The 27,831-nt window shown below is 31.8% G+C and overlaps 1 protein-coding gene and 2 long non-coding RNA genes across 4 annotated transcripts in view; 1 reads left to right on the top strand and 2 right to left on the bottom strand.

Moving 5' to 3' along the window:
* LOC143242910 (uncharacterized) overlaps nucleotides 1–27,831 on the bottom strand; it is an 85,190-nt gene that overhangs the window by 39,027 nt on the left and 18,332 nt on the right. The window lies entirely within an intron of this gene.
* Nucleotides 3,169–18,530, top strand: LOC143242724 (uncharacterized). The gene is made up of 2 exons (XR_013023170.1): nucleotides 3,169–3,328; nucleotides 15,621–18,530. It is a non-coding gene; the product is annotated as an uncharacterized LOC143242724 (long non-coding RNA).
* Nucleotides 17,700–18,914, bottom strand: LOC143242723 (adult-specific rigid cuticular protein 15.7-like). Its single transcript, XM_076486194.1, has 3 exons — nucleotides 18,872–18,914; nucleotides 18,344–18,436; nucleotides 17,700–18,090 (listed from the first exon to the last, which is right to left on the bottom strand). The coding sequence occupies exons 1-3, from the start codon at nucleotides 18,881–18,883 to the stop codon at nucleotides 17,713–17,715; spliced, it is 483 nt and encodes a 160-aa protein (XP_076342309.1). The 5' UTR covers nucleotides 18,884–18,914; the 3' UTR covers nucleotides 17,700–17,712.

The raw sequence follows: 27,831 nt of genomic DNA, 5'->3' as shown, positions 1-27,831 counted from the left end.
AGTTAAACTGGTCAATTACCTCTTCTTCAATATTATTACATGTGGGAAGACAATTATCATCCATTTAGCTAAAGCCAGAACCAAACATTACAATATATGATAATGTAAGAGGTACTTCCATTGCTATTATGACATCTGGAAAACATAAAGGTCTGATTGTCGGTTCATGATTTTTCATTACCACACATACTTCCACTACTGATATTAAAGTGAGTTATTTTGTGTCTTACTATAACTAAAATTTACCTTTCGTTGTTGATATTACCAAACTTTATGAGTTTTTTAACCGTACATACACTGAAATGACGTTCTGTTGAAGCTGCGAACATCTGATTCTGTTTTTAACAGTTATCACATAATTGCTGCGAATCGTTAGATCACGGTAACTTCTTAAAATGTGGATTTTATTATTCTTAGTTTAGTACCAGTGTATTTGTACCATTTTGTAACAAGTGATTCCACCATATCTTGTTAATAACACCTTGATACATTTTACAACAGTTTGTTTTTTATCGTCAGCCAAATTTCACTGGTCTAACAGACATTTAGTGAAATATCCAATTGTCTTCTTTTGGACTAAGATTATTGAATATTTTAAAGTACTATAAACTGCGTGATTTACTTCAGTGTTACAACTATGATAAGACAGTTTGAAAACTCTTTCTCTTTATAGTCATTTGTAGTTCAGATTACATAACTTTTCATGTTTAATTTATATAACAATGAAATGAGGAGAACAACTAACATTTATTTATAACAGTAGTTTTATCTTGTTTTAACAAGTTAGTATTTGTGAACTTACAAAACATAAATGTTAAACATTATTTAAAGCTCTTGTTTGCTCTATATTACCTTCCTCACTATTTGGGACAATGCTTGAGATATATTTCGAGTTTCGAGAAAACGTTTATCAGATATCTTAACCCAATTTCATAACATACAATTTTCATATAAACACTTATTTGGTTTTATTCATATTATAGTAAAATGATTGTTACATAAAGAATAAATTATATATTTTTAAAATGTTTATTAACTGATTACTGTTATTAAAACAGTTTTTTTTTTTTCCGATTGATGAGTGTTCCCTCACTAATTATGATTTACATCTTCAGGCAGAAACACCAGCTTCAAAAAAAATAAGAGACGTTGATTGGATCCAGAGGGAGGTGTCAAGGAACATCAGGCCTCCCTCAACTAGACTTTTCCATAATGTTGATGAAATTATTACTGTAAGACTTGGCAGTAAGCCAGAACAAAATCAGAGAAACGTTTTTATTGTTATTGAAAATAGTGAAAACCGAAACAAATTTGTTATTGGGAGAGCTCCAAAATCAACACCTACGTGTCAATTGAAACGTTGCAAAAGCGAACATAAACTTATTGTACAGAAACCTAAAAAGAATAATCAAATTAAACATGTTGACAGCCCTCACAAGATTGTTTTCACAAGAGATCCGAAACTGGAACCAAAATCCAAAAATTAAATAACCCATGAGTTGCATACAAGCATACCATATTAAAAAGAATTACTTTACCTTATCTCATAAGTTACTATTTTGTACATTTTACTCACTGATATAAATAATAAATAAAACATACTCATGAAAAACAAAAAATATGATATTCACCTGGGTCTTCTCTTTTTTGCTGTCAACTGTCATGAAACTTAAGCTCATTTTTTGATGTACTAAAGGTATTGATACAATCAATAATGCTTTAATGTAATTAAATGATACATCTGGGAACGGAGAATAATAATACAGAGAAAACACTGTCCTATAAATGTGATAATTTTCTGGCTTTTTAACTATGTGATAATTTCCTTAAAGAAATTAAGCTAAGCTCTCCAATGTAATTAGTAATTTCCATCAGAAGAAATTTGAAACCAAATGATAAAATAGACAAAGCTGCATAAGGAAAACAAACCAGATCACTTGATACTTTAGTTTTCTATTGGGTATAAATAATATAGTGTAAAACACTAAAGATAACTATTAGCATTTGTGAAAGATGGAATTGCAGGACGTTGGTCTGATTACCTAGTTAATGGTTTGCAGACGTATAACAAATAGAACTTTATCACTGTGTTAAATTTTGTGTTAATTGAACAAGAAACGTGGAGACGTATAAGAAACAGACACATACAGACATTTATTTATATAGATTCAATGACAGTGAACATTTTAAAAATTCAACTAAAGCCCAGTAAAGTATGGCTGAAAACTAAATTGTCGAAAACAATAGGTCGTAATGAAACTCCTTCTTTACAAATATTAGGTAAAATTCAAATTGTGCTTATAATTAAGAATGTCATCTTTATTAATTTCAATGAATATATTGGCAGTTTTGCTCACTTTTATTAATAGCGTTACTATGCAGTTCCTCTGCCTTTACTTTTAACGAAAGTTAAATGTTTATAAAAATTGGATAGCTCACACATCTATCTTGTTTGATATATTAGAATAAATACTGTATTTCTTTTCATGCTAGAAACTGCTGAATTTATAACGACTTATATCCGTACATTAATTTAACTTGAAAGCTAAGTCGACCACAGATATAAAACAATAAATGTGTATTCGTAACATTTTTTTTTTAAAGATTCGATGGTCTGAAAAGGACCTTTAATTGTAACTCAGTAACTAGGAAAAATCATTATCACCTTGTACAGATCCTCTTGGACCTGTAAAACAGAAAAAGAACATTTTATATTTGAACGATTTTATGCCCTGTTTATACACCCCCTTTCAGCTTGTAAGTCCCATTTTACTTTTAAAAGATGCTGTCATATAGTAATCATAAGGTGGCGTGTTATACTTACCGTCAAAATCATGGACCGCTTAGTGATAAATTTCATAGCTTCCTTTATTAGTGTCAAAATCTAATGTTTGTAAAATATCTGTAACATCCCTAAACTGAAGAACATACAAATCATTTGGTTCTATGAACGTAAATTTTACAGCCGTCATTTTTCCACACCAATGATTCTCTGATAATCATTGTTTTTTCAAGATTTTGAAATAATATCTGTATTGATAAAACCTGAGATGGTATAGTTTGACTTTTATCTATAATTTATACCTCTTATATCAGCCCACCGATTTGAAAAATGCATAGGGTGACACGAAACAGTTTTTTCAGGAAGATGTAGATAACACACTATCTATCCCCTGGTGTCACTTCATAGAACTTACATTCACTATCAAATTCTTCTTCTTCATCTGAATTCGGTCCATGTTTTGGACCAGAGAGAGACAGATTTAGTGAAGACCTCTTCCTCCTTCTCTGGAACTGTTATTTTATCTGCACTGCTTCTAAATCTTGAGTAATTAATTAGCATTGTTACTTTTTTTGTTGTATTACTTACAGTATATTAAATTTCGTCTATTGTCTGCAGTTTTAATTAACATAACATTTTCATGGAGTAATATTAATTCATATGGTTTTATAGCTTCTCTTTTTTATGATCCAACTGGCAGTCATATACAAACAAACGCATAATACTATTTTTTCATACAACACTTTTAAAATAGAGCTACGTTTGTATCTATGACTCTTTTAGCCAAGCACTGTACTGAATTTTAAGTTTTGTATTTGTGACGTTCAGAGTGGAAAGGTACTTAGGGCTAAGTTCATCATGTATTATGTAACTCTTTAGTTTGCTTACCAATTCATTTGTATTGATATGTTTTTATAATATTGAAGCAAGTTATCCAGGGGTCTGTTTAATAGAATTGGCATGTTTCAATAGTTGTGAAGAAATATTTAGTTTGTTGATCGTGGAACTGCAAATGCTTTTGTTAAAATACAATGCTGTAGTTGCTGTAGTTTGTTGGTATGTGTTTTTGACATATTTATCCACGTTATACAAACATATTCTTCGGCTGGTTTTATGTATGTTCTGTTAAGCTTTAATATGTTTCCTATTGAAACTTCTTGTTTGATCATTCAAATTCCTAATGTAACTCGCTATTTTCCAAATTCTGGTTTTTCTGCTATTAATGTGTGGTATCTAGTTTAATTTTGAGTCAAAGTAATCCCTAAGAATTTTGCTGATATTGTTACCTGTAAGAGTCATGTTTAGATGTAACTGTAATATTAATTTGGTTTCCTTTCTTACAATTTTGTAAATAATATGGCTTGTATTTTGTAATGTATTTATTGTAATTCTCCACTTCTGCAGTGAAAATTCTAGATTGTTTAGTAATGGTGGTTTGTTGTTGTTATTGGTTTGTCGGCACTCTTCCAGCTTTCAAAATCACCTGTCAACTGTGAGAGAAAAGTGTAGTTTGGGTCTTTGAGAGGCTTTTTGCTGACACGCCCCCTATCAAAACGCTCCTAGTAATACAACTCATACTAATATTATATCATTGTTAACATGAAGATAACCAAAGAATGTCGAAATGTTGTTTTCTGCTTTATTAGTAAAGTGTTAATACCCACACCAGCTGTCCTGAAACACGTTTTTACTTCAAGTAGGTTTCTCGTCATCACAAATTAAACCTTCTGATACTGCCTTCTGGTAACAGTTTATAAAACAATGACTCACATGACCTGCTAGACTCCCTGATGTATAAGTTTCGACAAGTTAATGACTTAAGTGGTTAGAGAAAAGTTTTTTTACTTCATTACGTTATAAACAAGGATATGTTTGACTTGATATGAACGTCAGGCAGATTGGTATTAAGGATAAAAAGAAAAGATACTTTATAAGCGCAAAACACTATTACACAGAATTTCATATCAGTCAATGTTTACAAATACATATATTTGAACATTTTCTAAAGTTTGACACAGGAAGTTTATATCTACTTTTCAACTTTCAAAATTATAGACAGTAAATGTAAAACTAAATTTCAAGATTAACAAATCTGTAGCAGACAAAGGCAGAAATAAATTGATTTTTTAATACATAATTAAACCGAACGTGACATAATTTTAACAGGTAATACAAAAAGCAACTAAAGATATAATATGTAAATGAAGTTCAAAACTGGGATTATTTTGATGAAATTAGAATATAATATTAATTAAACTTTAACCTTTGAGATGACCTCATGAGTGTTACTGGAGTTGTTTGTTGATTTGTAGTTAAACACAAAGCTACAAAGTGGGATATCCGCGCTGTGTCCATCAATCTTATATTAAGTGTCCGAAAACATGCTGCTGAGTTAATAGGTGGCTAATTGAAGAAACAGTGAAAGGAAATCAAGAAGAAATAAAATAAAAATAGTAGAACGAGGCAGAAAATTAAAATATTATAGAAAAAAGTAAAATAGAAATAGTAAATTATATTAATGAGCAAGAAAAGTCAAATATCGGGAAGAGAAAAGTGTTTCAAAATTAACAGGTTTAATACTAATATTGTGTTACAAGTGTAATTGTAATCATTTTTTGACAGCTTTTGGAATTCGAACACGACATAAAATATGTCGGTATGTATGGACATATTTTGGGGTTTGATTCAGCTAGAACAGTTATACTGAAACCATATCTTACAGTTACAAAGCCACAGTAGTGCTACGAAACCACATTTATTGAAGAGGAGATGTGGATAACAAGACTTCAGGAAGTACTAGTCTAGATTTTTATTTCTTTGTTATGTCTACACTTCTAAATGTTAAATGAGAATCTCTTTTTCATAGAAGTGTAAGGAAAGTGAAATCACAATATAACTAGTTGTAATTTGCTAGAAAAAAGTAGTTTGAAGTTCCTGGATTGGGTCTTCAGTAACATAATTATGAAGTGTCTGTTTCTTTTGCCAAGAAAGTGATCAGTTTAAAACAGTTTGCTGGAAGAAACTTGTTTCTATCTATATTTCAGCTTAGATAACTTTTTTTGTTACAAACAAATTGGATTAACATCCTTGTGCCATAAAACTGATAATTTTGGTTTTTAGTAACAAGTGAAATTTCAATTATAATATTTTTGTCTGTTCATTTGCAGGTTTTTTCTTTTAATAGTTGGTTGATATTACATTAACAATTATTCGTGGAGAACAGAAAAGGCTGAAAGATTTTAGTGTTGCAGTCTTGTCACACAATAAAACTTGAGTTTGAAAATTTATATGTAAATTAGATGGCCTATTTATCAGTCAGTCTGCAAAACTTACTAAATTGTGTAGCAATACTGAAAATGAAAGTTAAACATGAAAAACTATTGATCCATGTTTTAGAACTTGTTTTACACTTGAAAAATTTATTTTTAGTTGCTTGCATTCATCAGTGGTAAGATTCCAGATTATAATATTACTCTTTATCATGCTAATACTAACATTAACTTTTCATGTGAAACAAGCCATTTTATTTTGATCTTTAATTTTTACTTTTAAATATTTGCTAGAACATGTCTTTATAAATAAAAGTTATGGGCAGTGGACCAGTCATTTTTGTAACTATCTATGGTACACTTAATGATTAATGTTGCTCATTATTTTCTTTAGTTAAAACTTGGATATTCTTCACAAGTTTTAAATGTATGCCTGTTTCACTATGACGTAAGTTTTGTGTAACTTTGTTGATGTGATAAAGAGATCATCATATCAAAGTAGTGAAATATACAATTATAGCAGTCTGATGAGCAACGTTATAGTAATTACTCAACCATGAAGTTATAGTAAATCTTTAGTCATAGTTTACAGGCTGTACAAAGTGACCTGTAATTACAGTAATTACTCAACCATGAAGTTATAGTAAATGTTTACAGTCATAGTTTACAGTCTGTACAAAGTGACCTGTAATTACAGTAATTACTCAACCATGAAGTTATAGTAAATCTTTAGTCATAGTTTACAGTCTGTACAAAGTGACCTGTAATTACAGTAATTACTCAACCATGAAGTTATAGTAAATGTTTACAGTCATAGTTTACAGGCTGTACAAAGTGACCTGTAATTACAGTAATTACTCAACCATGAAGTTATAGTAAATGTTTACAGTCATAGTTTACAGTCTGTACAAAGTGACCTGTAATTACAGTAATTACTCAACCATGAAGTTATAGTAAATGTTTACAGTCATAGTTTACAGTCTGTACAAAGTGACCTGTAATTACGGTAATTACTCAACCATGAAGTTATAGTAAATGTTTACAGTCATAGTTTACAGTCTGTACAAAGTGACCTGTAATTACAGTAATTACTCAACCATGAAGTTATAGTAAATGTTTACACTCATAGTTTACAGTCTGTACAAAGTGACTTGTATTGGCTGTATTTGTGTAAAGTTGTATTTTGTAAAATAGTCACAACTGAGTTATAAGTTATAAAAAGTTCTTAAATTTAATATATCTTAAAATACAGAACAGTAAATAAAGAAGTAGAGTAAACAATAATATTTTCTATTTTGAACTTTTCTACTCATTTGAGGCTTGACCCAGTACTGAATATCAAGTCTCATAAAATTTTACAAAAGATGTGAAACAAAATAATAATCTTTTAGATTTAACATGTGTACATTTCAAAATAACTAAAGGACATAAATTACTATATCAGCACCTTAGAATTGCACTATAATGTATAAAACTCTGTAACTTAGCTCTGTTTGAGTCATATTCAAAAGTAAGTGTACATAAGCAAGTGCTTCCAAAAATGTCAAGAGGTAGGTAGGGGCACTGAGACTAATTCAATAAATGTAGCAAGCAGAAAAGATGGGAGATTCAATTTTCCATATTATAACTTCTCAATATCAGTAATTTGAGCTCCTAACTTATAAGAAACTATAGTCTTTGGTATTTGGACATCACAAACTCTAATTTGAGCACATCATATGATGCATAAAAACTGATATTTAGAAATTGTTTTTTTTTCAATATTTACTTATAAATTAAAAATTTAACTGATATATATAATACTAAAACTTTGAATTATAATTTCCAATTTAAAACCAAACTCGTTTGTTTTGAAATTCGGGCAAATCATTACGAGGGCTGTCTGTGCTAGACTTCCCAAATTTAGCAATGTAAGACTAGAGGGAAGGCAGTTAGTCATCACCTCCCACCACCAACTCTAGGGCTTCTTTTTTATCAGTGAATGATGGGATTGACCATCACATTTAACACCCCCACAGTTGAAAGGGCCAGCATGTTTGTTGTAACGAGGATTCAATCCCTCAACGCACGGGTTACAAGTTGAGTGTCTTAACCACCTGATTTGAAATTAGTGTTTTGAAGGAAATATTTGATGAAAAATTTTGTTGTAAGTAAATTTTTTTTATCCAGCTTTTGTCACTGAGTCATAGAAATTGAAATGAATCTTATGATATTATGCCATTCAGTGGACATGTAGTATCAGAATATGTATTTTCACCACCTCAGTTTCAAAAGGGGTATGTAAAAAAAACGTTTTTTTATGTAACCATTTTTTAAATGGTACAAAAGTTATTTTATCCATACAATAAAATTCCATTGTAATTAATCATTTTTATTAAGTAAACTATATCTGGTCTAAAAACAAAAGCTTTTGAACATCACCCTTTCTTCATAAATCATAACAACAATACAAGTTTTATTGTGAATACACTTTGCACTGAGAAATTGTGCAGGAGGAACTGTGAACGTTTGACTGGTTAAGCTGATTTCTCCAAGCCAGTTCACTTGGCTGTGGTTTTGCTAGATAGTAGACATAGGGATAGTGGAAATCTCCTTAATCCATTAATGCACGTCACTAATCAGATGACGAGACATTTGGCTAATCATTGAAATTAAATTTTCAAGTAACCATGGTTTATTCTTTTCAGAAAGCACACTAGCTGAGCTGGCACTCAGTTTATTAAACTAAGCTTCAGATTGACCTTAATGTGTGGTATTCAAGTACAGTAATGCCTATCACACAGTTATAAGTAGCTGCAAAATACAAATCCCTAAATGTTTTGCCCAGAATTATTTCAAACACGAACAATAAGAAATCCCACCTAATATCATTGTGCAATCACCAAAATAATCATTACTTAAACATTAAAACTAAGTCTCCATCTGGCTACTGTCTTTTTGGTTTCTTGGGACTACAACAGGCTCATGGAGAATTGAACAAGGAGATGTGTAGATAGAGATGAAATCAAAAACTTTAATACATATTCCACACTGTTAATTCTAACTCTGAACCTAGTGCACTGTACTACAGTCCATTTCATAGTGAGGAAGTACTAATTATTGTAATGATTTAAAATAGCCTCGCTTCAGGATGACATGACAATAAAATTACAAGTGTTACAGCACAATAGATACAGCTTATAACGTTTGCCTATAATAAAAGATCAGTATTCATATAAGACTTGCATCTGATTTACATAGACACTTAAACTGCATTTAAAAACAGAAAATCTAACATACTAAATAAAATAAGCAAAAATATTAAAAAATGTTTGGTGTTAAAACTATGAATCAAAACCAATTTATGAAAAACACAATTAAAATTTATCATACATCTGGAATGGCTGCTGCAGACCTACTACATGCAGTGAAATATTAAACAACTTATGTACGACCAAACTGCTCCCAAAAATAATTTTCTGATCATGACTTCATCAGTAACTAAAACAGTGAAAACCACTATTTGTGTGAACCTCAACAGACACAATTACAATGTTAGTCATGAACTGGATTCTTTTTTATAAATCTTTAAATCATCATGATGCACAAGCACACAGAAATGAACTGAAAACTGCTGAGAATGATATATATGATATTGATGAAATAACTTTGTTGAGGACCAGTATTTTGTAGAATACAATCATGTTTCAGTTGTAATACAGTACATTTTATGTATATTTATATACATACATATTACTGTCTACAAGTAAATCTTGAAATATCAGTTACTTCTCATAGAGCACAGAAATACAGAAAAACAGTGATTTCTCCTTCTCAATGAATGTGTACTGACTTTCCACAGTTTGCTAAGCCTTGTCACATTTTAAAACTGGAGTATGTTAAATATTTTTCTTGTGTTATATACACATTGATATAAAGAACATCATAGGTTATATTTTAGTACCACAGATTTCTAGTGTAATTAATCATTCTTATTAATTAAACTGTATTTATGTCTAAAAATATTTTTTCAAACATCATTCATCTTACCTGTCCTTGTGAGTCTACAATAAAAAAAAAAATGGATCTACTCATGAAGTCACTTTTCAAAACCTAAAATACCACGTAGGAAAAATTCTGAGCTTTCAATTGGTTATAAACATTTCATAGAAATAGAACAAAGTAAAAATATGTAAACAATCATTTCCAAAAACCAAAGAAATGTACAGAATGAACTTTTTTGATTTTCTAAATATAGTAATATTTCAGAAAATAGATAATAAAGGAGGTTTTTTATTTTATATTCTAGCTTGTCAAAATTTGGTAATTTAAATTTCTATTTGTTAAAAAGTATAAAATTTGCCTTTGGACATCAGAAATATAATTTAAACCAAAGAAGCCTTCCGTATAGTGCATGACAAACAAAAATTGATATTTAGGAACTTGTTTAAATATTTATTTTTAATTAATTAATTATTGTGTACTATTACATTTATATTACAATCTACAATCTGCTACCACATGTATTCACATATATTCGTAAAATAATAGATCAATAAAATTTTGAATGCAAATCTACAAATGTGATAACACCCTCTGACCCCTACACATAGTAATAGAGTTAAGAAGGTGTAGAATGAAACAAATATAATTACTAGTATAAAATAATAAATAACATTCAAGCCACCAGAAGCAATACTTAAAGATTATATATGCTATTACACTGTTGTAACATGCATTTTGAAAGCACAGTTTTCATATACTGTATGGTTTATGGAAAACATGCATGAAAGAGTGGTGTGATTTGGACATGAAAGCTTTCTAATAGCATCTTTTGCGAGGGCAACAATGCTGCAGACACACAAAACTTGGTTTTGGTAAATACCAACAAAATCATGTCAACAATAAAGAAGGGTACATAATTTCATTGTAGCAGTAACTTGGTTGTTCAACATCATAATACTATTGTATTAATTTACCACATGTAGGTATGTGAATTTCTACACATTTCATGTGGCATTTAGAGCATAATGAAGGCTGATCACTAAGATGTTACTGACTAGTCATAGCATATCATTAGTTGAAATATATCCTGCAGACTCTCCCTTCAGTGTTAAACAAAGAGGGATATCTAAGAATGGGTTAACATTCAAAGATTCATATCCATTGTTTCATGAAATAGTTGTATTGTACTTTACACTTCCTTGTGTATGTGAAACTTTGTTGTTGTAAGATGTAGAAGCTACTTCTCTGGATACTTGTAATCTGATTTGGTGAGTGATCAACTGAAGAGAGGGAATGGATATGGTCAGATTTATTTTGGAAAAGTCAGGATTTGTCGTTAAGATATATTTGTAATTTCTTTCTTGAACATGCTAAATGTTTGTGCTTTAGTTAGTCATGTGGAGTAAACATTAGGGCAAGTAGTTTTTGATACAAAAAAATGTTTTTGTCATTCCAAAAATATGAAGAGACTGGCTAAGCAAAATATCCAGTGTACCTTTGAAAGATTATAAATGTCAATACACTAGATGCAAAAGTTAACACCAAAGGTAAACAACAAAAATAACCTGAAGTCAGCTTGTATATCTAATGAATATAAAGTTTTTAATGTTTATGACAGTATCAGTCTGAGGCATGTTCATTGTAGTTTTGAAAACTGATTTTAAAAAATTAAATACAACAAGAAGATTTTCAAACATATCTCATAGAAATATCTTTGGTAGCATGTATGTAAAGTTCAGTTAAGTTGTTGCTTATAATTATAAATACTGTACCAAATATAGTTTTCTTTCTGGAATATGTTAAATACTTTTCCCTTTCATAATAACTTGCAGCGAAGTCCACATATTGTGAAGACTGGAATTGTACAGCCTGATTCAGTGTCAAATTTACAAGTCATATTGATGTAAGAATGTTGTTATGAATTAGGAAGAAACAAACCTTTTGCTTATATCAAATTGTTATTTTGTTTGCCACAATGAACATTTTTTATTATAATATTTGTTATAAAAACTGAGAAAAATGAATGAAAGGAACATTGATATCAAACAGATATGCATTCAGATTCATCCTGATACTTTTGTGAAATCTTCATCTTTTAGTCACAAAACTATGTGTTATGGTCTTATATATTCCAAGTTCAACTCATAGTCTGAGAGTAATGGGTTTGAATTCTTGTCCAACCAAAAATGCTTGTTCTTTCAGCTTAGGGACATTATAATATTATAATCTTTTTGGTGGGAATACAGTTCCCATTAAATACTTTAAAGTAGAAAGCAAATAAATAGAAACCACCCCTAATATTTCTACCAATTATACCTCTAACCTTTAAAAAAAAAAGATATTAATTTGAAATATACACCATACTGTGGTATTTGTGTATGATCTTTGATGATTATTTATGGCAACTAACTAGATTGACATCACTGTTTGGATTTTGACTGATAGATGGGATATTCTGAACACATTTCAGTGCTGTTCCATTATGGCAGTAAGTTGGCAGCATGGACTATTAACGACAGTGCAATATTGATATATATATATATGTAAAGAAACTCAGGAAATAACCAAAATTACATAATAAAGCACATACCTACACAAATAGAAGTCACACAAAAATAAAACCAGTGTGCAAGTGGTACACAAACACTTATCGTACTGTCACTGGCACCAAGTTGTACATACTTATGAATAATGGTGATTTTCAATTTTTTATTATTTATATGTGGAAACATTCACAAGTCATGGGTTAACCCCACTGTAAGAGATAAAAGTTAACAATGGTAATTGTTTCAGCTATGTAGGTACATTTGATACAGTAGAGACATGTTTATCCCTATGTGAAATATTTTCAACTTTTTCACAAGCTTCTTCATAGTTTTTCAAATTGTTTGAAAAATCAACTGAATAAACATTTTATGTGCTTTTTTGTTAACATACCATGACTAAATAGTTGTAGTTATCGTAAAGGTACGTGAATAAAAAAGTTTCATACTTAAAGTTAAACATCAGAAATGTATTTCTGGACAAAAGTATGAAAATTACATGATTATATATTTATAGGTTTAAGTTATTACAGAAGCAGTTTTATGTTTATAAATTAGTTTTAGATGCTGATATATTTACATTCAGTCCAGTTATGTTTCAATCATAATATACATGTAATTATCATCATATTTTGAACTTTTTTGTTAGTTTGTATAATAAAAAATAAAATGATTTATGACATTGTCAGTTCATCACTAGATTGATTTATAACATCTACAAACTAAAAGGTAAACAGAATGTATCTATGATTCACTCTGTTCCCGTGGGGGTACAGTGGTAAATTTATGAATTGTTGATGCTAAAATCAAGGGTTCAGTTCCATTTGGTGGACACAACAGACAGCCAGATGTGGCTTTGCAATAAGAAAACACACACACTTGTCTCCTTAGTATTGCAATTCTGTGTTTCATCGTCAACTATTTCTAGTTTATTCATATAACATTTAATTATTTTCAGGCATATTTTAGTGTTTTTAGATTCAAATTTTATGCATATTATTTCGTATAATTTGTGAAGTATAGTTGCAATTTATAACGCTAAATTTGGATGTTGATTTGATAAAAGAACCAATTTTAATTTAAACTTATCAAAACTCCTGTGAATCAGTATTAAGTTTACCAGTCAGAAAAGTCAAATAGTATTAATATTTTGAAGTACAAATGTTGTTTGTAGTAAAATATCTGTTTGTGTGATTACTAGCAGCAATGCATGTGGAACTTGTACATGCTTGGTTTAGTTGTATTTTTATAAATTAATGTGTGATGAAAGGTAAGCTATATTGCCCACGTTAAGCAAGAATAAATTTGTGTCTAAGAGAAATAATCTCAGATTTATAGAACAATGGAAAACATCCAAGAATCATTATAAATTTGTACCGGCACATCTGTCTTAAGTAATGTAGTACTAACGTTAAGAGTTGTATATTAGTCATTTATCTTTTTCTAAATTTGAATCAGGAACAGCAAGATAGTTGTACGATATTTTCTGTCCATTTTCCTTGTCATATTGAAAATTAAATTTGATAACAGTGCGTTAGCTTAGATGTTATGATTTTTATGATGTGTATAGTGTACTTTTGGTTGGATTTGATTAGTATGTAGCTTACCTAGTTGCAGCCAACAGTATGTAATATTCCACAGTTAAAATATATATGGATGAGTGCAAAGTGAATTGTTTTCATTTGACTGTATACACAATATGTAGTTGTTTCTAAATTTACTGTATACATGACAACCATGTATATACCTTTTCATAACTTGTAATGACTACGTACACTACTGTACACAGTATTTGCACATGATTACATAGTTCAAACTGCATAATTTTAAAAATAAATTTCCAAGACAGACATGTATGCAGTCAAAGTTTAAAATCAACTGTATTATGGTTATCTATTTATTTTCATTTACCTCTACACAAACAAATTGTGTGTAAAACGTTCAGCAGATATTTACAACAATGTTATAACAATAACTTGACACACATAAATGTACAGTCATAGTAATATTGTCTTACATGACATATTTTAAACTTGAAGTGACCTAAATAAATCATCTTATTTAAGGCATAATGAACATTAAAAGCTTAGCACATACATAAGCTCTTAACATTAGGTTTAAGTTAGTTTTACTTCTGTTTAGCATTGTTTTGACCAGAATTGTATATTTCTTCTTAATAGGTTTGCCATATATTTTTATGTACAATGAGCAGGCTTCATAAATGGTGACCTTCAAGTCATTTGTTAAAAATTGTATGGGGTATTATCCATATTAATGTTTAGAACTCTCTTGTCTCTTGTGAGTGTGTTTAACTGTTGGTTATTGTGGAGGAGTGAATTTGAACTTGAGTATGACAAACAAAATCGTTTATTGCAATATTCTAGATGTAAGAAATAGTGTGTTATAAGGAACTTTACAAAATCATACTGTTTACTATGATTGTGGGAGTGTTAATATTTTCTTACAAAACTGTAAAAATGCTACTATATTTTTGTTTGAAATGTTTCCAGGGTTGTTTGCTTATAATGCTGTACTGGTATCTCTCACTTTCTTAATATTTTCTTTAAATGTTGCCTGTGATAAAGTTTTTGTTTGCTATTCTTTCTATTACTTTTATATTGTTTTCATAATTTCGTATTGTGCTTTTTTGCTGTTTTTTTACCTCATGAATTGTTTGTACTGTCTTACTGTGTGGGTATTGTAGTTAATAATTTAGTCTACATATTGCTTGCTGCACATGAAGAAGTGCCTACTTCAAGTTTTTCCATTTAAGAACTTTAAATATTTATACTGAATACTGTTCTGTTTTTTCTCAAAGTTTTTATAGTAACATTAAATGAATAGCAGTAAAACTTGTTAAACAGTTAACTTTCTTATAATTCTATATTTAACTGGAAAAGAAAAACTTTGCAAATTTTAGGTGACTTGAATTTTAATTTTCCAGGAATTAGTAAAACGTTGAAAATAAATTGGGACTAAATTGAGATTTTGTGTTCAGAACAAGATTTAGTGTGAACAAAACTGTATTTTTCTTCTTTACAGAACTATAAGATTTTAAGCCTTTTTTCACTGTGTGAATGGCCTTCAAGTTCAACTTTCCAGCTCCTTGTAGTCATGTCAGTGATGCTGAACAAGATTAATCTGAAGAAACCTGTGAAGGAAGAATCTGTTCATCAGAAGGAAAGGTACCAATAAACAGTGGAGGTGAAACTATGGGAGTAGAGGTGTCAGTCACTCCACAGCACATACACATTTGTTCATTTCCTTTTTTTTGTTTATGCATGTTGCTATGATAATTTTAGTTTTCTTGGGTTTTAAAATTTTTATTAAACATTAAATTTCTTGAAGTGAGCTAAACATACATCGTGTAGCTCCTACAGTAACGCCTCGAGGATATTATAAACGCTAAAATCAGGGGTTCGATTCCCCTTGGTGGGCTCAGCAGATAGCCCACCCTGGCTTTGTTGTAAGAAAACACACACAAAATAACATTAACGAAGGATACGAACCTATATAGTTGTGACGTGCAATATGTATCAATACTGTTTATAGTTCTGATGGGTCTAGTAAGTTATGCATCGTTGTGAATTTGCATGCTTTTATTATAACGACTGTATTTTACGTTTAAATACTGATATTTTGGGCCCATAGAATACACATTCGAAGACATGGGGTAGTTTTAATAAAGTAATTTGATGTGTATTTGATTCTTAATTCCATGTCGGATCAAAGCCAACGCTCGAGACAAAAAACAGTGAACAAAATAATACAAAATGCTGTTAAGGTTATACTACTTGAAATCATTAAGTTGCATGACCTCCGAAACAGTGTTTACTGTATTGTGTTGGACAATTCACGACATTACCGCAGAGTATTTATGTCGTAAAGATTAAATGTCAGAATAAATAATACTATTATTTTATTTTATATCAAGAACATAGAGGGGGATTCCAGACGTGTAGTTTCCAGAGACTCTTGTTGATTGTTTGTTTTTGAATTTCGCGCAAAGCTACAAGAGAGTTATCTAAGTTAGCCGTCCCTAATTTAGTTGTGTAAGACTAGAGGGAAGGCAGCTAGTCATTATCACGCACCACCAACTCTTGGGCTACTCTTTTACCAAAGAATAATGGGATTGACTGTAACATTATAACGCTCCCATTAGTGAAAGGGCGTGCATGTTTGGTGTGACGGGGATTCAAACCCGCGACCCTCAGATGAGGAGTCGAGCGCCCTAACTACTCGGCCATGATGAGCCGAATCGTGTTTAAGCGAACCAGTTGCACCCCACCTCAACTAAAGGCTCTAACTTCAAGCACTGTGTAAAACCGTACATAGTTTGTGAACTGAGCTATAAATGTAGAAAATCTCTTATACTCAAGTATGTGCATTTGTGAAACAAAATTGATGAGAATTTCATACTTTTCTCAGTTTCCAGTCTAGTTATACTGATATTTACATTCAGGTAGTTCGCTGAACATTGTTCAAATATTGTCTTAATGTACACGGGTTCTTTTCTGAAGAGCTAGGACTGAGAAAATTATTTTTAAAATTTTATTCTGTGTTGGTACGAAACACACAGCTAATGTCGTGTTTAATGTGCTGATGAACAAGAAAGAGAAAAAAAACAAAAGTTTTATATTTATAAAAAAAATAAATAAATATTAACGTTAACGTGCAATAAGTTGTATTAAATCGAGTCATTAGGTGTAATTATTCAACTGGTTCACAGCTCGACTTTCTTTTATTCTCGAAAATACAGCACTTTTATTCTCGAAAATACTATGTTGAAAAACACGCGAAAAGTATTTGATACTAGTTCTTCTGTACCAACCAAATAAGATGTATTACATAAATACAAACTATACAGGCAGTTGTGAGTACATACAAAAATTCCCCTCGGTGGACAGAACGATACAGTTCTGTCTCACACGCTATCATTTTCAGCATACTGCAATAAGTTAAGACTTTTGTGTAAATAAAGATACGATACTAATACTCGGGAAGAATTCGGGTTTAGGTAGTCGAGAATTTGAAGCTCAGAATGTTAGTAGCCGAAACAGAATATTCTTTAAAATAATTCATATGTGTGTACATTGATATATCTTAATGAAAGGACTAAAATACGTATGTGCATTTAATGATACTTCAAGAATCCAGTTCCATACACAGGAGCCCAATGGATACCAGCGGCGTGAACAGGATTTCCATATGCATAGGCAGTAGTAACATGAGCCTTCACTACAGTAAGTCCGTAAGGGACAACACCTGGTCGGCTGGAGGCCACAATGGCTTCAGCAGGAGCACTATTGGCGGTTCCTGGTTCGTTGGTCTTAACCACAGCACAGAAACCAGCACCATCAGCAACGTACTCAACTCTGCGGTCACGACCGTCGATGTCAGTCAGACTGTAGGCTCCACGTTTGTTTCCGTATCCGTCTCCAGCCTCCCAATGGCCATTGGTGGCCCCGAGTGGGTCAACAATGTCGTAGTTGAAGGCGTAGTTACCAAAGTCCTGTAATATTTTAAATTGTGTTTAAAAAATTTAGAAGCAATCGATAAACATTTGCCTTCATTAATTTTCATTCGAATCGAGTTAAATCAATTAGCTATCCTAAAATTTCATGTGTGCTTATACTAAACATTGGTGGGTGAATATGTTATGTAATTCAACTTATTACCTTCAGCTGAATTTCATTCGTTAAATATATTGTTATTACTCTTTATGGCAAAAAATACGTCACTGTATAGGATAAAATATTATTTACATCCTGGCGGCGAGAACTGACACTAGAACCGCCTGCTATACCATGGTACAGACCACCACGAACGACAACAAGTAAGGCGAAAAAGGTGGCAATCTGAAAAACAAATCTATTAAAACATAAAAATATTACGTAAAAAGCTATATGTATTTACATACGTCATCTTATAAATAAATACAATAATGAGAAACTGTTATCATCTGTTTTGTTTGCTTTAAAAGCTCTGAAAATGGAGCAACTGTCTGGTAATATAAGAAAATGATCGAAAGATAATCAAGTAATTTTATTAAAAACTAAAAAATCAGAATTCCAAGTTTTATTATGTTTATTCTATTTATATTTTTATTCTTATCCTATGCCAGGTATAAAAAACCTTCAACAATAAAGTTATGCGAGATACTGCGTGAACAATAATGTTATGATTATCCAGTGTTCAATATTAATAATACACCAAACTTAGCTAATACTTTAGTTCACGGGCTAGTAATTTATAATACTAATAATTGTCAACGTGAAAATACGGTTCCTTACCTTAACGATCATGTTGCTACTGTCGTGTTTTGTGGACAACTTGGACTGTTCTTCAGTTTTGTCTACTTTTATACATGTGGTGGTGTTATCATGATCCAGTAAAATCAGTGATTGTGAGACATTCTGAATTTAAAAAGTCAATCTAGAACACTGAGAAAAAAAGCAACACACACAAAGTCGAATATGAAGCACTGTGTTGTTCATAACAAAAATCAAGGTTATTCCTTTCTTGGTGTGCATAGCAAGGTGAAAACATGTATTCTGAAGACATCTGTGTACTATTCATTTTCTGTAGAATTATTGTAGGATTTAAAACCACGTGGAAATGAAAATAGGATTTCACAGCAGCTAGTTTTCAAGATTTCGAATCAAAGCTACACGTGATCACATACGATTATATGCACAAAGCCGTCCTGAGTTTCGAAGTCAAAAGGAAGCCAGCCATTCAACACCATCTAAAATCATTTCTTGAATTATTATTTGCTGATTTAATAGCTGGATTTAACTGTCACTCTTATAATCTACCCACGGTTCCAAAGTGCTAAAAATGCTTTAATCTTGCTAATAATTGCTTGCTATTAAACATACAGCTACACACTGGGCTATCTATTTTATGTCCATCGTAAGCATTGAAACTAGATATTTAGTGCTATAAGGTCTTAGACGTGCTACCAAGCCATCAAGGTCGGGAGGCAATTCTTTAAATAAGCTATGAACAACATTTTTGTTATCAATGAAAACGTACAATATTTTTACATGTCAGCTTCATGTAGTTATGGTAAATCACTGCAGTTTATACACAATTTTTAATTACTATTTTTGGTATTTATTTCAAGACCTTGTATTCCAAATGCTGCGCAGTTACATTATCGACATTCTGACAATCAAAAATGTCACCCGAAGTTTCACTGAATCGTTTAACAATGTTCATAATGCCAGTTAAGTTTCGCATCTCAGATATTATTTGATGGTGATAAGAAGGAATGCCAACAACAATATAATTTTAAAATAACTTACAAAATAAAATTAAAAGTAACGTCAAACAATATAGAGGTCAAAAGAAAGTAAAGGTCGAATTATTTCAAACCTTCACATAATTTCCAAATTTTTCGAGGGCTAAACAAATAGGCGGTTGAGCTGAAAATCATGGCTGGGTGTCAACTAATAATAATAATATTTCAATTAATAAAATAACATAATTTATGCTGAAAAGAAATATAAATTCTGACAACGAGATGGGTAGATAGTTTTGCTTTAACCAAAACAATTATTAAGGTATAAAGTACTTTAATTAAAAATATCTGTTATTACACTCGTGAAGGAAGTAACACTAGTAAACATGTTTTGAGTTTAAATTATTAAAAGCTTTCTTCCAAGTTTTTTGTTTTTTTTACAAACATTTTGCCACTGCTAAACTGCATGGTTAACTTTGATCAGCAAGTGCATTTTATTCCACAGATGGAACGTGGTACATCAACAGCATAGCCTAGAAATAATAGTGTATGACAGATTTTTTTTTTTTTTTCAACAGTTAGACAATAGTCACGAGGTCATATGTTTCGTGTTCTATTCGGTATGGGCGACCTCATGGTAATTGACAAAACCATGAAGGATATATTATTGTTTCGTGTACGTTGGGTTGGGCCAGTTTTACCACAAGGGTTCTCGCAAAGACGATAATTAACTTTTGTTTTTCGTATCGTATTCGTCGATTCTGTGACCTCAGCTTCCATATTGTTTTTAAGAGGTCTGGTCGTCATGTAGCCAAGGATTTATGTAAATGTGTAATGACTTTCAAATGGAATTTCAAATAAGAAAGAGACTGAGACTGATTCTCCCAACTTGCTTTTCTTGGAAGTTTTTCTTTTTTTAATATATAACTTCAAATATATTGTCAATCACATTTAATAACCTGTCAATATAACAGGACTTTAACAGAGTTTAGTTGAAAATTATAGCAGCATTCTATGGGAGTTAGCGTATATAGTAGCACTCTACAAGTGTGTGTATTTTTTTTTCTTATAGCAAAGCCACATCGGGCTATCTACTGAGTCCAACGAGGGGAATCGAACCCGTAAATTATTACATTGTTATAATAGTTGTATAAGATAATCGTTCTATAGTTGAAACAATAATATAGAAAAATGTTATTTTACACTTGTCTACGGAATTCACTTTTGTTTAGTAACTTGCCTGTCGTATGAACAATCTATGAAGATTAATCTACAGTCACTGTTAATTTATACGACTATTGTTACCAGTATGTGAAGATTGTGTGACCAGAAGTTTAGCGTATTGAGTTTTACTTGATATATTACGAAGTATTTATTCTGAATATTCAGTAAAATTTATAACTTTATAAAATACAATTATTTGAATGTTAGGTAACTAGTTTTCTTTATTTAAAAAAAATTTAATTCGTATTGTAGTGTGCATTGTGTGACCCATCCTTTATGCTCTACAATTCTTCTTAAGGAGTAACTTTTTATATTAAAATGTGCTATGTGTTATCTACTTGCTATTTAAAAATAACGCTTAACGGTATATACTGTCGTTATTAGTACTTTGTTTGTTTGTTTGTTTTGGAATTTCGCACAAAGCTACTCGAGGGCTATCTGTGCTAGCCGTCCCTAATTTAGCAGTGTAAGACTAGAGGGAAGGCAGCTAGTCATCACCACCCACCGCCAACTCTTGGGCTACTCTTTTACCAACGAATAGTGGGATTGACTGTAACATTATAACGCCCCCACGACTGGGAGGGCGAGCATTTTTGGCGCGACTCGGGCGCGAACCCGCGACCCTCAGATTACGAAGCGCACGCCTTAACGCGCTAGGCCATGCCAGGCCCCGTTATTAGTACTCTAATCTTAGAATCGTTAATTTGTTTAAGTTATCCTAAAAAAAAACGTGATGAAAATCCATTCCAATTCAGTTTAGAAATGCTGAAAAATTCTATATCAAATGTTCCAAAATATGTTATACACACATATTTAAACATTTAAACATATTACATATTATCTCTTTTAATGTTGTTACTTGTCTTTTTTTTTTATTTTGATGTCTCAGTTTTGGCATTATTTACAATATTATAATGTTCAAAAACAGAACTGTTAAGAGTTGAAATCAAACAAAATAATATGTTATTTAAATCTTTAACTTGCTAGTAGGAGTTTTTGCTCTAGATAAAGTAAATAGTTTAGACTTCTTACACTTAAAATAACAACGTTGAAACAGATAACAATACAATTATTATACAATGTCAAACAAAAAAAGCAGTTAGTAATATTTAAATCGACAGCAAGGCAAATATTTGTTTAGTATATGTGTTTTGTTATAGCAAAGCTACATCTGGCTATCTGCTGAGTCCACCGAGGGAAATCCAACCCCTTATTTTAGGGTTGTAAATCCGAAGAGTTACCTCTGTCCCAACAGATGACACAGATGATTAAAACAGTCACTTTAATTTTTCTGATGTTTAAATCAATGGGAAAAACAATTTGCTTGGTAGACAAGAGAAGTCACTTGTTTTTACCATTCTCACAACAATAAGATAGTGTGTTGTCTGTCTGTCAGTCAGTAGACACTAAAATAACGTCACGTAAGGGACGTTTAACGTTACAATTTACGCTGTCATGAAGTACAACTTGCGCATGACACGAATCACAAGAAGAATTATGCACTCTGCATGCTGCAACACAGCATGATATATGTACTTTAAAAGCAAGAAATAAAATATTTATTATTTTAATTTTGGTTTTATTTATTTCTGAAACAGAACACTTTAGGGAACACTGCGTGTATATATATAACTGCGTGGCTGTATTTTGCTAGCGCAGTTTTCTGTTCATTTCACACGTTTTACATCTAAGTCAGAAGTATAAATGCATTTCAGGTTTTAAAATCAAAGTGGTGCTTATTTTAGCATCTCTGATTCACGTCTGAAATGCTAGTGTATTTTGAAACAGAAATAATTTATAAACGACACATTTTTTGTGCAAATTCCTTTTGAAGGTATACAAGGGACCAAAGACTATGAATGAAATTCACTCTGCTAAATGTTAGAACTAAGGTTTTCCCAGTCATATTTTTTTATTCATGAATAATTTTTTTCAGAATAACACCTGATTAAGTTGAGCAGTTTTGGTTGTTAAGTGTTTATTTGGGTATTTTCTATACTTTCTCGATGTGTCTTTTTTTATTTTGCCTTGTTCTGTAAGAACCACGATCTGGTGGCTAGGACACCTGACTAATTCTTTGGGTCGCGGGTTTGAATACTGTAACAAAACATGTTCCCTCTTTCAACTGTGAGGTCGTTATAAGTGACGGGCAATCTAATTATTCGTTGGTAAATGCTGGATGGTGTTGACTAGCTTTCTAGAGTATTACTTCAAACTTAAAAACTTCTAGCGTTTATAGCAGTCGAATAATGTCCCTCCAGTGACACAGTGGGGTGTGCGGACTCACATAACCAGAAATCAAGTTTCGATACCCGTGGTGGAGAGAGCACAGACATTGTACTTAATTTTAAACATCACCTTCGAGAAGTTTTACGCGAAAATTGACAAATAAAACCTGTAAGCTTACATATTTTAATTTGTAATTAAGCTCCACAGTGGGGTAAAGGTAACTTCACGGAATTGCAAGACTGAAAATGAAGGGTCCAATTCTCGTGGCGGGCAGAGTGCAGATAACCTATTATACAAATTTGTACACAACCAAAAAAAAATTGTTTTCATGTTGGTTGTTTTTTAATATTCGCGCAAAACTAAGGGTTGCCTGCACTAATTATCCCTAACTTTGTATTCTCAAGATGGCTGGTATAGATATTAAAACTTTAATCAAAATAAAATACAGAACAACGTTTCGATCTTCTTAGATCATCTTCAGGTTAACAAAAAGATGGCGTAAAAGATAACCTGAAGATGATCTAAGAAGACCGAAACTTTATCCTGCAGTTTGTTTTAATTAAAGTTTTAATACCCATACCAGCTGTTTTGAGAATATGTTTCTACTTCAAGTAGGTTTGTCGTTATCACGAATTACTGTCTCTAACTTTGAAATTATGGGATAAAAGAAAAGCAGTTAGTCGATAGCATCCACTGCAACTCTTGGGCAACTCTCATCTGATTGAATGTGGAGTGAAATTTATATTAAATATTTTGCGGAAAAATGACGAGAAATGTGAACTCGCAGATTCGCAGTCGGGCAGGCTAACCATTGGGCAACGTTCAATCTAATTATTTTGAATTTAAAAACTAAATGAGTGATCATACTGAGGTGTGAAAAGTATCGTTTTAAATTCACATTGCCATATAACGTTAAATATTAACTTCACTGCTTTACCAGCAGAAATAGGAATTATTAAGAATATGAAGTTTTCATTTCATTTGTGTTTGAAAGTGCAAAACTGCCCAACGGGCGCCTTATGCTGTGACCGATGCAAGGATCGAACTCCAGTTTTCTGTGTTATAATTCCTCCAGCTATTACCTGTTAATTGTTAAGCTTTACGAGACTTATGTTAAGAAAATGGGGGTGACAGCACCCCGCTAGTACAGCGGTATGTCTACGGATTTACAACATTAAAATTAGGGGTTAGATTCCTTTCGGTGGGCTCAGCGGATAGCCCAACGTGGCTTTGCTATAAGAAAACACACACAGGTGACATTACTTTTAAAGAATCTATATAAATGTAATAGTGCTTATTTGTTGTATGTCTAATTAATCTATTCGCAGTGTGAATAGATATTCCCCAAATTTATTATGAACGTTTATTGAGTCTCTGCGGAGGTATAAACAAACTTTCAATTTTGCGTTTTACTGTTTTTTCACCACTACTTCGGAGTTCTGTTGGATTCATGCAGATATACCTGAAAATTTGCGTTTCACATTTTTGGGTTTTGCAGTTTTTATGGGTGATTTTACGTTTAATATCATTACTTTGTCTCTGTTGATAGATCGTCTCCAAATTTGACATAATGGTTTGGTGTGTTCATGCAAAGATACTTGCAGATTTGCGGTTTACATGTTGTTGTTGTTTTTGACAATTACATATAAGGGGATCATCTTTTCATGTCCTAAGATAACCTTTCATGAATTACAAATCTGCATAACTTTCTTCCAGTTTAACGGTACCCCACCTATTCTTTGATAGATTGATTACGCAAAGTATTCATGATGAAACTTTGTAGAATGGATGGCAACTGCCTGTTGTAGAGAAATAAGTGTAGGGGACGATATTTAAAATGACAGAAGGCTTTGGAAACATTGTCCTCTGCACTCGTTTCTCCACAACAGTTGCCGTCCATTCTACAAAGGTACGCCACCTAGTTGTTAATAAAGAATGTAGCAAGTATACAAACAACACATTGAATATATTTCAATTTTACTTTATTAGTAATTGTTATACGCTCTTATTGTATCAATTTTTCTTTCAATTTAGAGAATATTTATTAATGGTTATTAAAGATGTACATTTTAAACCACGAGTCACAAACGTTTTTGGATAAATGCAAAATGTACAAATAATTCATTTAATTTGTTTGTTTTTGAATTTCGCTGAAAGCTACACGAGGGTTATCTACGCAAGCCGTCCCTAATTTAGCAATGTAAGACTAGAGGGAAAGTAGCTAGTCATCACACCCACCACCAACTCTGGGGCTACTCTTTTACAAAACAGTGAGATTGACACTCACATTATAACGCCTCTACGGCTGAAAGAGCGAAAATGTTTGGTGTGACGGTGATCCGGAAGTTCATTTGAATACTGACTCGTTTCCAAGATATTCATCACCAACGAAGCGCCATTTTGCCAAAACTATGTGCATGAAAGTAATTTACCTGTGTTCATTTATCTAACTTAAAGGTAGAGGTCTAGGTTTCACTGTTCATGACCAGATGGTTAGGGCGTTTAACTCATAATCTGAAGGTCGCGGGTTCGAGACCCCATCACACTGGACAAATTTGTCCTTTCAGACGTAGGGGCGTTATATGTAACGGTCACTTCCACTATTCGTAGGTAAACGAGTGGCATCAGAGTTGGCGGTGATGACTATTATTGTAAAGTTTATTCATTGTTAAAATACATTTTGGGTGATATCTGTGATGCACCAACCGTAAATGTCTAATGCAATGTTTTAACACTGTAAGCCTTCAAGCTTACCAATACGCCAGGGTTGGAAGAACATTTTTTGGATAATATTCAAGGTTCTGTTTTCAATGATCTAAAAGAAAGAAACTCACACAAACGAACATAAATATGTAAGTAACATTTTAGTTATTCGTCGTATTAAATGAACATGCAACTGCAACGCCCCCTACAATTCTGTACCCGTTCACACTCTTGTCCCTGAGGCATGCTTACAGCAACTGTCACTTACAAACTCTCTCCTTCTTAAACTGAAGATGATCTAGGAAGGTCGAAACGTTGTTCTTTCCTTATCAATAAAAGTGTTAATACCCATACCAGCTGTTCTGAGATACAAAGTACAGATTAATTTTACAAAGTATCTTTATTCTTTTTCAAATATGTACAATTTCTAAAACATATAAAGTAATACAGGAAAGATATTTAATTTAATTTAATTACACGGATAACATAAAAGTTACTACTGAATGCAGTACCTCACATTCTTTTTCATTCAGTACGGTACGAAATTCTCATGCTGATCCTCAGTCTTGTAAAGTTTATGATATGAGATAATTTGTGAAAGAAGCCAAAATATAGAAGAGAATGAAAATGATGCTGCTGAAAATTTTGCTAACATTTGGGAGTGTGAATAAAGAACAATTTCTCAAGTTGCTGACATTAAGGAAAGAACTGTACGGTTGCACTGATGATGTAGATGCTGAAAAAAACAAAAACAAAACTATATTAACAGAAACTGTTTTAGCAAAACAACGAAATCTTTGAACAAAATGTTACAGATGTTTAATCTTTGATTAAAAATATTCTGTAATAATTTCCATTTCATCAAAGCTAACCAAGCACCCGGGTGTTAATAACCATTATCACAGTAATTAAATGGATTCTTTTTTTTTGTCTCCAAATAATAGATCAGTCCGATACTAATTCACTTTACACAATTATATTGCCGTTCTTGAAATAAATTCAGTTATACCAAATAGTTGTAATTGGATTGCTGATTAACCACAATGTAACGTGTAAAATAACATTTGCGAGTTTTAAGTTATTGAAATTAATTACCTGAACGTACTTAAAAAAAAACCCAAAAAAAACAGACACTACAAGCCAACCATCCAGTCAGCAGGGCCCGCTACTTACAGTGTTTTGTATGTGTGTTTGAAAATAATAACTGTATTCACTCTCCCACAGTATGGAGCTTGTTTAGTGGAATTTTCAAACTTAGATCTTTCGATTTCACATCTCGTCACACTAACGTTTTGGCCATGACCGACTCACAATGTATTGCATAAACTATAAGGATATTTAAAATTATCTTACCGATTTTATGTGTCAGACTTCTTTCCATTTCGGGTTTCGTTATAAGTATCTCTGCTGTTTGAACAAGGGAATACCCACCGTTGTACCATATGTTTATTTTTATTTTTAGGAAGGTAACTATATATTCATGTAGTTGACTGTTTATCATGGTTGTTATTGGAACACAGTCAACAGTGGCTGACTGAGTTGTTGAATATCCAAGTTGTAAAATATTTTTCATGTTTTGTAGTTCTCTATAGCTGCCCTCTAATTCTTTACTGGACTGAAAAACTGAGTGCCTTTTATAGAAAGTTGAAACGGGAGTATTTGGTCTTTGGCAATCGTACGGTTCTTCGGCTTGATGGATTTCAGCTTTTGTTCCAAATGTAAATGAATCTTCATGAAGTGAACAGAAACTGTTGCGCAACAAGCTTTCTTCATAAAAGAACAACTTATATTTTTCATTTTTCTGTGGTTGAGTAACCGTGGTTATTTCTCTGAAGTTTTCAAATTCTGCTT

The sequence above is a fragment of the Tachypleus tridentatus genome, unplaced genomic scaffold (genome assembly GCF_004210375.1).
Source record: "Tachypleus tridentatus isolate NWPU-2018 unplaced genomic scaffold, ASM421037v1 Hic_cluster_2, whole genome shotgun sequence".
NCBI lineage: Eukaryota > Metazoa > Arthropoda > Merostomata > Xiphosura > Limulidae > Tachypleus > Tachypleus tridentatus.
This window is presented reverse-complemented; position numbering and strand designations above follow the sequence as displayed.